Below are 12,922 nucleotides of genomic sequence, written 5' to 3' on the forward strand. Positions count from 1 at the left end.
TCGTGGAAAACTTAACTGGGCAGTTAATTTCTTTTAACCCTCCTTCGATGGTGGTAGTGGTCCTTTAGCATTTGTGAACTCTATTTATAGTAAATTAAAAAATGGATTAACGTCACTGTGTTCTGCAATTTTCGACAATTTTTGTACTTATAGAATATTAATAACAGTTATCAGAGCCCTAGTGTGACGTCACTGCCTTTTAACCAATTGTACCACTTCATATGCCATCATTTGAACTACGCATTTCATCTGTGGATTTCCATAAAATCGCAGATCGAGTTTTGTTAATACACATAGGAACTCGCAATTCGACATTAATCAACCGTGCACCAGCAGTCAGATAAGGATATAAGAAAGTCATTGACATTAATATGACAAAATGAGCTCCCAAGCCAAGGGCGCGTAGGCATTCACAAATTAGAGGGTATCCATTTGAACACAGTTCTCAGAGACAAAATACAACTCCAGCGCTCGAGGGAAGCAACCGAAACAATCTTTTATCATTATCTTGTGGCATTAAGCCCCGAGGTCATAACAAGCCAACAGATTTTTTTTGTATATGCATATCGTTCATCTTCTCTGTCATCATCGCAGCACATCAACGAGGACCATGTCGCACAACCCCATCTCGTGTTTTATACTGCACTCTCAGACTCGTTCACACTAATTATCTCAGCAATTAATTTGGGAACATGTCGTCTGCTGTCACCTCCACGCGTCCTTAGCGCTTGTTCAGAGCTGAATTGGTCGAATTTCCGAAATTTGGCAAAACTGGACCTGCTTTTTGCTGGATCTTGGTATTTGCCCGATGGCCATAAAAAAAGTGAAAACTACTTTCTACCCGGTAACTTCTCCCCCTCCCCCAAATATACTACACACACAGTTGATTAACTAACACCAAATATTCTACAGTATTTTGAGGTTCTTTAGTAATGCGGTTGAAAATCACTACAGTAATTCCGGCCACTTGATATTCTTCTAGGTAGCATATTTAAATATGCTTCCTTTGTCTAAGCAGCAAATGAAAACAGATGAAAGTTGCTATGCTGATGCTGCCTGCTTACAAACACGGCAATCCAGAAGTTGGTTAGTGCCCAGTGAAAGCATTAACGTTAGCCGATTGTTTAGCCATGGATTTATACGTTATACAGTGTTTCTGTCCATATTGTATAGAAGCTGGGAACAAGAAACCCGTTTATCAAAAAACAAAGTCCATAATTTCAAAAATTTAAGATTATTATGTATAGAACTGCAATGAAGAAATACAGTACATAGTGAAACTGAAGGTTTTTAATTAATATTACTTGGATCCTTGGATAAAACTTGTAGAATATTACCTGGGTCCTTGGATAAAACTTATCCAAGTTCAGTAATTTATAATTGACAAGGGCAAATTCTTTCCTCTTGGGAATTTTGGTGCAATAGCCACTTATGCCACAGATTTACATATTGTGTGGACTGAAAAATCCGCAATAACTCTCGGAGAACAATCCTACTCCCTCTGTCTGAAATCGGCGTCTCTATGGCGGTTTTTTTTTTTTTTTTAGTAGTTGTTGGCGCATCGGCTTCTGTGGCCATATTGCACCTCCCAAGGTTTTTGCAGTACTTTGATCCAAGCCCGAGGTGGGATTCGAACCCGCGACCTTTGGGTTGCTAGGCAGGTACTTTACCCACCCGGCTAGCCCGGTCGGCTCTATGGCGGTAAGTTGCTCGATATACCATCATCTGTCACTCATTTGGCCGGGTCTGGGTTCGATTCCATCGACGATCGAAGGAATTTCTAAACTGCTCTTCAATCGAAGTTTAATAAACCGATCTCAGGCAGAGGGGCAGCTGGGTTTCCTCCGCCGTAAGTTATTCCGCGTTTTTGGTCCGCACAACATGCAAATAGGCCTTGAACACACTTGTACGCATATAACACGCAAATAGAGATGAACGCAAGTTCTGGTAAAGTTAAAACAATTTTAATTTTATCCTGAAATCGGTTAACTGCAGGCCCAAGTAGAGTCCTTTAAGACCTGCTTCAGCCACAACAACATTAAAGTGTTTCGTCTAGGATCTAGAACAACAGTAATCCATTTCTATCCATTTCTCAGTCAGAGCTATTAAACTGGATGACTAGACTATATCTAGACATCTGATAAACTTTACAAGGTTATCTATTCTTCAACCGACAGTGATGAACCACAGTCGTGTCTTGATTCCCTGTCACTCCGGCTCAACAAAAATAACTTATTTCTAAACCCGTTGAAATGTAAATTATGTCGCTTCCATTCAAATGGTGCAGTTCGACCTGATTATATTGGAAACTCTCTTATTCCAAGTGACACATTCGAAGCTCTTAGATGTCTTATTCCGATCTGATTTTCATCCGTCTTGCCGCTTCGATCTCATAATATCCGACTTCCAAACTTCTCAGTTTAACCTTTCCTCGACTTTTAGAGTGGCAAAGTTAATCCTTCTTTACAAGCGACTTATACTTCTGGTTTTTGTTTACTATCGTGATAGCATCTGGTCCCATAACAGCAATACTTTTCTCAAAGACTGATACAGAGATTTCTCAAGTCTAATACAGTGAATTCATCAAATTTTTATGCTTTCAAAATCCCTGTATGTGAGAAATACTCAAATAAATAAATAAATTTGAATGTTTACATAATTTTGATTCGATAAAACAGCAATTTCCTATTCCTACAGAAGTATTCCATATGTGGATCATTCTGCGTAAAGGATTCGTATCACCTTGTGCACAAACGCATTAAAAAGTGCGGCCCTTCTCCATCAAAGTAGACTATTCCATTTTAACCGCAAAGGTGTCTCTATCGTGATCGTTCAGCGCGCGTGAAAAGTGCGATAACTTTCCCCACTGACGATTAGATAGAATCTAAGCTGTTAGGTATTCATCATATCCGTATTGATAAATCGACGAGAGGTTGGTGTTTTGTCAGAGGGCGCTAAAGTTAACACAATGGGAGGTTTACATTCATTAAACAAATCGCTATTGGTTATCGTAGAATGGAGATTCGAAGCTTAAGCAGCAAATGAGTCGATCAGAGGATAAGATTTTCCGAATATCTCTCAGGAAGGAATAAATGGAGCAGATAAGACGTCATAAAAATGTAAAACGATGCGCTGTTTTCCAGGACCGTACATTAAATTGGAATTTGTTAACATGGATACCTTAAAATAGATTCTCTTCGTTATATGCTTTAATCAAAATACAAATCCAAAGACATACACAATGTAATTTGAAGCTAAATTTATGTAATGGAGATGTCGCGGATATTCATAGGCGCTTATATAACAGAAAAAAAAAAAAAAAAAATGTAGAAGCACACAGTGGTAGATAAGCATAATACGGATGTACAGAAGCTTTTACTTCTTTTCCGAAAATTTATGTCCTAAAATATCGATATTTTTTCCTTCTCTCTTTCAAGTAACTGAAAAATAAAGGGGGGGGGGGGGGTAATAAAGGCATGAGAGATACAAAAATACAAAGTTTATTTAAAAAGTAACCCAATGTATTCATAGCTAATATATAGTCATAAAATACATTTTTAGCTAAACGTCTCGAGGTTAATTTACGCCTCGATTTGCCTTTTATTTTATTCCATTTCAATAGGTTAACTTCTGGTAACAATGTTTAGTAGTAAATTTTAAAATTGCCCACGTGTATGTCACGTCACATGCAATGTCTGAACGAAAACCATCTTCAATCGCCGAAAAGCCCACCCAAACGACCATGTAAACGGCCCAGTTACCATTACCGACCGACTATAAGTCAGCAGAAAGATAACACAGAAAATAACCTTAATCGAACATCACTCCATCAAATACTTTAAAATACCAGTCAATGGTATTTTGAAAAAGAATTATGTTATGAATATGGACGACCATTTTCGAAGGACCGTCTGCTATTAGACTCCAATTATTTAAAACATTACGTTTTTCGTAAAAAAACCTATGAAGTATTACAGACCTTACGACTTACACATAGTGAACGAAAAATAGCCTCCACCAACCGCCACCTTTCCTCCAAAGGGCATTTCCGAAACCTGACCTTATCCACTTTCCTCCATCAACCGCCTCTCAAACCTAGAGCCATTGCTAACCTGAAAGACACCCAGGACACCTGCTTTATCACAATGTGACGTGGTACGTCCATCAGTAGCGCCCAAATATTTAGAGTCGTCTAAATTTAAAAACTTAGTGGCCACTAAATTTCGGGGGCTGATCGCTAAATTGCCGAGTTAGGATCTTCAGAAGTCCCTCTACATTTAGGTGGCCTGTTCAGAACCTGCCACAGCGCATATTAAGTCCTTTGAATGGATCCTGATATGTTGGCGCCCGGAGCATCGATATATCAGAGCACCATTTAGAGGGCATAAAATTTAGTGGCCCTAACGTCGCTCTACTTGGTTTTATCATCATCCTTTACAGTTTAAATGAACTGGTCAGTTAATAAAGCAAACGGACTTGTTCATTATATTCTTAATAAAAATTCATAATTTTTTTTATTAAGACGTCAAGACTGTTAATAAAAAAAAATTACAATTTCCATTGCAATCTCTGTTTCAGAGAAGGATGATACCAGAGCCAAAGGTCAAACCCTATACTTCAAATGTCCCCGGGACACCAACATATCGCGGTGTTTATATTTAGAGGCTACAGTAGTCCTTAAATGGCGCCCCGATACAACTTCAAAATTTAAGATTCATAATCCTATATACCTTAATCCAATCCTCCATATGATTGTGTCAAAACTCTAATCATTTAAATAATTGGAACTAATATTTCAGAACATGGGTTTTTCTTTCCGCAGTCTGAAAAAGAAAAACTGTGTTTAGAAAATATGTTCCTATAAAAGGATTATTATAGGTCTAATAATTTAAAAAATATAATCAAGTTTACATAGAAACAGACTACCACCATAACTATCAAAGGATTACTCTAAAGATAACCTTAACCCAATCTACCATAAAAGTCAATTACCGTTATAAGTGCACGTGGTATAAACAACTTCATCACACCTGAACATAAACGCTGGCAATATAACTCAAACTGACTGCTACAAATAAATTACTAATACAGCAATTAGTGATCATTAATCTTGCATTTAAGTGGCAACACGTGACAGTGTCAACTCTCTCATTGTCAAGATTCCTCAAAAATATATTTTATATCCTTGAATTAAAAACTTCACTGGGTAGCTAATCTCTCTGTTAACCCTTTTTCAATGGTGGTAGCGATCATGTAGAGTTTGCGAACTCTATAGTACATAAAACGTTGTTTAATTAAATGTTTTCTGCAATTTTTTTTAAATTTAATTTTGGACAATGTGTTTATAGAATATTAATAACAAATATGTGAGCCCTAATGTGACGTCACTTCCTATATTATCATTTGAACCACTGTGCATTGCATTTGTGGATTTATGCAAACTCGAAATAATTCCATAATTCATGATTTACCATATGATATTTTGTATCCTGGGTTAGGCCACGATCAGTAGCACCATTGTTTTACGAACTGCTCTGCTAGAAGAGCGAGGTTCAATGAAACTTCCACAATCTGGAAACGAAATGCCAAAGCACATAAAAAAAATGTACGCCACTGAAGTCAATATAGAATCGGCGCTGAGTTAATTTAAAATGTGGCTTCGGTTGAAACCAATCTATATTTCTAATGACTGCAGAAGAGAAACTACAAATTCAGGACCGCCTTCCACACGAGATATTCAATCCCACCGTCTTCATTCTTTAATCAACTATAACGAACCATCTGTTTTCAGTTGGGTAGCGTATGGGTGGTTACCCACTCATTATCAGTAAGCTACAGACCAAATCAATATAAATTCGGCACCTTATCATCCGCACTAATCACACACACAATATTTTGGATTCTACTAAAATAGGGAATGTTATTTTTTGAAAGATTCCTCTGTCCTGCTGGCAGGACAGAGGAATTCCACTTCTGCAATTATCACTATAAGCTGAAGAAGCTAAATACGTACTGCCGGAACTACATTATTACACTAATCAACAAATATCAAATTGTAAGCGGACTACTTTTATTAATGGAAATTGTATTACAAAGTCACTGCTCCGTAATTAAGACAACTTTAGTTGGTGTCTCAACCACTAAGTGAACAACTTTTAAACTTGACTCCTCTTCAGCTACTCTATATGTACTATAATGCTTCAGCTCCCTTTTGACACCAGCAACGAAACGAAACAGGAATTTTGCAGCAACCGTAGTTCAGTGATTTTTCCCATGGCAGATATTCACCGTTTAACCTGCATCACACGTATAGCAATACGTGTGATGCAGGAAGGTGTGTATTTTATGCTGTAGATTGCGAGACTCGGTTGCAAGTACTCAAACCATTACACGCTGGAGGATATTGGCTACGGAAGTGGTCGAGCTGAAAGTGTCATCTCTCACTGCAATAGCACATACCACAGTTCGCCAAAACACTGAATTTAAACAGATTTTGAACTCCATTTCATTTAAGAAGACTATCAACCTTTCAATGATGGCAAGCACTTTCTATCCCCCCAATATTTGGGACTTCGAGAGCTGGAGTGTAAATTCGGAGAAGATAAAAAAAATTCATAGAGGCCATTATCGTCGATCTGCACATATATCCCGCAAATGTCAACTAATCTGAGATCGTATCGGCTCAGCAAGGATTTCTATAAATTCAACAATTGTAGAAAATCAGATTAAAAAAAACTATGTCTCCGACCTATTTGGACGTCCGATTTTTTCTTTTTTAAATTAATTTAGTTTCATATTTTTATTTATACAATACTTTCCTTTTATGCTGTTTTAGTCCTTTTATGTTACCCTGGAGAGTTAGAACTTCGGTCGCTTGTTAACCTCTAGCTTCGTACCGTGAAAAATCATGGTACATGCAGTTTCCTTTCTTCCTCACAATAAAGGTCATTTGTATTTTACTAAGCTCAAGTTCTTTTTTGTTGTAATTGGAACGGTTTCCCAATGATGTCTTACCACTTTCCAGGAAATGTATCCCATCAGACACCCACACCCTCCAGTCAGCATTGTTTTATCTACTCTACTAAACGCAATCAGCAGCAGGATTGTCAAAGTTTAAGACACTTTTTAAACGCTCATTAATGATTATTCTCATTTAATAACCAAATATGTATTTGGTTACGCATGCGCGTGACGAACCGAATGGTGAACCAGAGACAAGACCATTCTATAATAGTGATGCCAACAAACTACTTTAGAATGGATTACAAGAAAAGTGTGCCTATATCGGAAGCATGTTTTCGATCTCTGTTACAATGGATTAAAGAAATTCTGAGAAACCAAGAAATGGAATTGTAGCTCCTGCAAAAAGTCAAATACTGTATAAAAATAAATATTTAGGACAGTTTATAGTTGAAATCTGTACAAATAATAAAATACAAAAAGTTAACCTCCCTGTTGGTGCAATAACAATTCCTTCCAAACGTGTTTTCTCCATGAAAATAATAGGCGAAGGAATAAATCTAATATCGCTGAAACATTTATATGATATGCTTTTTTGAATCTTCGAACTTTCCAACATTGCTAGCTCTTACGAGGTCTAGCTCGTAGGAGCTAGCAATGTGGTTGCAAGGAATATGGGTAAAACTGTAGAAAAAATTTGGTGCAAAGTTCCAGAAGAATATTCTAAATAAGTACTGAAGCCTTCAAGAGGATCGGTGCAGCTGCACCATATTTATCACAATTTTTCTTTGGAGCGAGTGGGAGGCGAAACTGGGAGGACTATGGAATCGAAGTTAGTTCGCAAAGCTGTCAAGGTCCAACGAAACATATGCTGACAGTTTAGTGTTTATCCGACTTTTCTCGCTCAGGTAATTCTCCACACCCGAATCTAATGAAGACTTCTACAGGCACTGGGAAGTTGGTTGCAGATATCAGAGTGGAATCCATTCTAAAACCTATAAAAGGAGTAAAAGAGCATATTCGAAAAATGACATTTCCTTGGAGAGCTCTGCCCGAATACCTGCAACATTCTTTGATTTATTTGCAGAGATAACTCGATATTTCATGAAAATAAAGTTATTTTTATTAGTTCGATTTCAATTTAATTTGGGACGCACCAATAAATGTTTCTAGAAGACCGCAGTATAAAATTTCATAAAAATCTATCAGAGCCGAGTTGCTACTTGCGAATGGGCACAGAGACGAACCCTACATATATCAAAAAAAAAAAAAAAAAAAAAAAAACGAACAAGTTAACGTATACAGCGTGTCGCATTTTAGTTTTATTAGATTTTTTATTTCTTAAAGTGATATTTTCTTTTCCTGTGATTAAAAGAAGCATAAAGTAAATAATTATTATCTTATTACTAATTAATTAATAATATATAAGGGAAATTTTCTTTTCACTGAAAGGAAAAAGTACAATTGTTTAATAAATTCAACAATTGTAGTATACTACACAACAAAATTTATTTCTTCCTGGATTTTTAATAATTTCTAACATGTTTTTAATGTTTCTCTGCTGTAATTAATATAAGCAAATAAACGTAGCTGATTTAACGGAGTATGAATATAACGAATGATTTTAATCGAAACATTTTTCTCCCTATGTTAATAGATCATAAAAATTTGGAAAATTCCAGTAAAAGAAAGGCGATCGGAATGGACATAAAGTCGTAGAAATAAATCAAAACAGGGTTCATCACAATAGAGAGCACTCAGAGTTCGTTTACATTGATTATTAACTGAAATGATTTTGTTTGTTTTGTGATTTTTTAGGCGCACCGGCTACGATGACCATATGCGCCATACATATGGTATGTATGTATGTCATCCAATTTAAACCTATGTTATCTTTATCTCTAGGATTACTTCAAAGACAGACTGTTTCAGAACAATACAAGAACCATTCATAAGACGAAGAAAAACTGAAGAGAATTACTCCTTGAAGTAAGAAACAATGGAGCATGTTCATCGCAACACACCAACACGTAATTACTGATACACGTGATGGCTACATTGAAAACGTTCTGTCATGACGTTGCCATTGCTGCTAAATATACTTTCTAAAAAATTTATTTTCTGTTTATCCAGATGAATAAAAGTATGAAGATTAAAAAATTCACCGTGTAAATCCGTAAACTCTGCTGTAATCTGCAAACAAACAACTCCTGAAAGTTCAATATTAATGGAAGCAGTCATTTCTTAGAAACATTTCTTATAATGACTTTGTTAATCGATATTGGCGCACTCTTACAGAGTGCGTTTAAAAAACATCACGCGGGATGTACATGCTACGGTTATTTAATCTGCACGTCACTTTACTTGCAACGTCTGAACGAAAACCACCTAAAATCGCAGTGAAGCCCACCCACCCACAACCATTTAAACAGCCCAAGTTACCATTAGAGATCGACTAAGACAATCGATCAGAAACATAACCCAGAAAATGCCCTTAATCACACATCACTTCATCGAATAGTTCACAATACCAACCAATAGTATTGTGACAAAAGAATGGTGCTATGAATGTGGAAGGTCATTTCTGAAGGACCGTCAGCTATTAGACTCCAATTATTTTTAAAAAATTACGATTTTATTAAAAAAAAACTAAGGGATCAGCATATTAGAGACCTTACGACTAACACATAATGAATGAAAAACAGCCTCCACCAACCGCCACGCTTGCCTCCAAAGGGTATTCCGAAAGATGACCTTTCCACTTTCCGCCATCAACCGCCTCTCAAACCTAGAGCCGGCGCTAACCTGAATCAGGTCTCTCTACATTTAGGTGGCCTGTCTAGAACCTATCACGCGCACTTTATGGGCTTGGAACAGGTCCTGATACGGCGTTGCCCGGGGCATCGATATATCAGAGCACTATTTAGCAGCATGCACCGCAGCCAGCCGTCGTGGGAGGGACTCAAGTCCGCAGAAGGTTGATACAGGTATCTGTGAACATGCAGACTGCAGTGCACCCCGGAGTTCCCGTAAGTTCCTTGGTTGGGGATCCATCCATCCATCTGATGTATCGATCGAGGTGGTCCCATAGATTTTCAACTGGGTTAAGATCCGAGGAATTCGGTGGCTGGAAGTCATCGTTCCCCTCAAACTACTCACGGACAATTCTGGCGACATGGCATGGCGCATTGTTTTGCTGATAGATACCATCGCCCCCAGCGAACGTGGTCAACATATATAGCAATCTTCAATTCAACCCATGGTCAACAACGTTTTAGGAACGGGAGCAGATACAATACCTGTACCCCTAGGAGCAGGTATAAGTCTCATCAAAACACTTCCACACTTTCCAGTTACCTTGCAAGGAACTGTGTGCGGCTTGCCAATATTATTTCCCCAGTATCCTCTACGTACAGGAATCACTGAGAGTTTTGCCAAGATTATGCAACCCCGAAAAGCTGTAGCTACTTCTTTGGAACATTTAACTCCAAGACCAACATGGCCATTTGAGTCTCCTATTGCTACAAAAGCCTTGAATCTAGTTCTCTGACCAGCACGAGTTTGTTTCTGGACAGGCATGATCTTGAGCACTTCATCCTTTAATGATGAACCCAGGAAAAAATCAATTATTTCAAACTCCTTGATTGGAAGTGAGAACAAATAAATATCTTCAATTGTTTTTATTTTCCCATCCTTCACAAGCCTTCCTAATTTTGTCACTGGTATCCACTCCTTCTCTCCTTCCTTTCCTCGCCCGCGACCACGTCCTCTACCTCGACCTGATCGGCGACGATCGATAGGTAACGATTTGCGTTCAGGGTGCCCTCCAGAGGTATCGGCGGACCCAAGCCATAACGCCGCCCCCACCAGCCTGCTTTCTGCAAACAATCGCGTCCGGGTGTCTGTTCTCGGAAGTTTTAAGCCTAATACGCCACCGTCCATCCACTCGGTGGAGCAGAAACCGTGACTCATTAGAGGCTACCCGTTGCCACTTGGCCAGGATCCAGTGTCCCCGGATTCTGGACCTCTGAGACCACGTCGGCAGGAGTGTACAGTGTCCTCCCACGTTGATTAACTTGGGTCTTTCGTAGACACCCACAGAATCTGTCAGGCACTGAGCAATCTCCGTAAGATTTATTTACCTAAGGATAAAAGGATTAAAAATATTAATTATTCATTTCCCAACCTGTAAGGGATTAATCAAATGGTCTGATCAGCTAGAAGGAAGAGAAAAATGTTCTAAGATCTGTTGAAACCGATTGGTTAACCAACGTTTTGTTTATAAGAAACTGGGCTATCAGAAAACCAAAATTTGGAAAGAAAATTGAAATAATTTATCAATGTCATTGATCTGTCTCTTGTTGGGAAGATCTCCTTAGTGTTATATGACAATTAAATTCCCCACGAGAAGTGCAGGAGCTTTTCCAATCCTCCCCAGAGGAGTGGAAAAGTGTCCAATGGGGTTATTTGGTAGATTTAAAACTTTATCATAGAGGCAAGGAGATCTTGTCAGTGGCTTCACGTGCCTCGGCATTCGCATTAATTATTGAAATCGAGATAAAAGACACTCTTATGACACGTGAGAATTTTCTATATTATATAGAAAATATAAATATATTTTCTATATAATATTTTGTCATGAAAATCTCTATTCAGTCTTTATTGTTTTTTAAGTAAAGTTATTAAGCAGTTTCTTTTACACACACAGCTTCTAAATGCAGTCGAAATCTGCAGCAACTTTGATACAGAATTCCGAAATGTTTTTAACAGTATAAATGATATTTCACAGGGCGGCAGAGCTGAAATAGCTCTCAGGAGCCGCCCTACATAAGAACACGTGATGCTACATAAATATAAAGCTTAATTAATGGGCTGTACTCACCATTCCTGCTCGAATACTATAAAATCCGAATACCACAAGGCTGAGCAGCGTGTTTAGAGAGGTAAAAGTGTAGGCAGTGATCGCTGACTCCTCGTGCAGATAGAAGATAAAGAAGCCCCAAGTTGAGCATAAGAGAATTAGTACCAATATTGCTTCTCCAGTCCATACACTGAGGAGGAATACAATTAAAATAACAATTATCAGAACAAAGCTCTGCTCACAATTAAAATAACAATTATCAGAACAAAGCTCTGCTCACAATTAAAATTAAAATTAAATACGCCACCGTCCATCCACTCGGTGGAGCAGAAACCGTGACTCATTAGAGGCTACCCGTTGCCACTTGGCCAGGATCCAGTGTCGGTATTGCTGTGCAAACTGAAGGCGGTTGTTTGCGATGAACGGCCGTCAACATGGGTGCTGTCACCAAGCGTCTGCTCCAGAGCCCAATGCGCAACAAGGTTCGCTACACTGTCGTGTTGGAGACCTTTCTGGTGGCCCCATGGTTCATTTGGACGGCCAGTTGAGCAACAGTTCAACAGTCCTGATCAACCGTTTCAGCCGACATTCACCTCTGGGATCAATGGCGCATGGGCCTCCACAACTGGTACGTCGGGTCGTCAAAACTGTCCCGTTCGTCCAGTCGTGATACACTTTCACCACTGCAGCACGTGTGCATTTCGCAAGTCCGCTGTTTCGGAAATGCTGGCACCCCTGGCCCGATAATCATGCCTTTTTCAGTTCTGATAGGTCGCGTGCTTTGCCCATGAGAGAGGCTGTTACTGTGTTCACGGATGCCGAGCATCAAGCCTTATATGCTTGCGGTGTGTGAACTTGACACGTGCGCTGTATGATTCGCTAGGCGTGTGTGATGTCTTCATTGGGGGGGGGGTCATAATATTGTGACTGGACTCTGTATACTGCCTAGCCATTTTATTAGAAGCATGAGCGAAAAGCGCGTTGAACCACGGTCGACAGATCAACAGGTCCCGAATCACTGCTCCGATAGACATAGCATAGAGTCAACAAGGTGTTGAAAAGTGACAGGAGAAATATTCCGCCATTCATAATTAAATTTTT

At 38.7% G+C, this 12,922-nt stretch overlaps 1 protein-coding gene across 1 annotated transcript; it reads right to left on the minus strand.

The window, feature by feature from the left end:
* Nucleotides 1–10,188: 10,188 nt before the first annotated feature.
* LOC150082856 (small ribosomal subunit protein uS5-like) lies at nucleotides 10,189–10,902 on the minus strand. The gene is given in 1 exon segment (XM_090378301.1): nucleotides 10,189–10,902. A coding segment is annotated over 1 exon segment (714 nt).
* Nucleotides 10,903–12,922: the final 2,020 nt, after the last annotated feature.

The sequence above is a fragment of the Mastigoproctus giganteus genome, chromosome 7 (assembly GCF_048544385.1).
Source record: "Mastigoproctus giganteus isolate SK-2022 chromosome 7, ASM4854438v1, whole genome shotgun sequence".
Lineage (NCBI taxonomy): Eukaryota > Metazoa > Arthropoda > Arachnida > Uropygi > Thelyphonidae > Mastigoproctus > Mastigoproctus giganteus.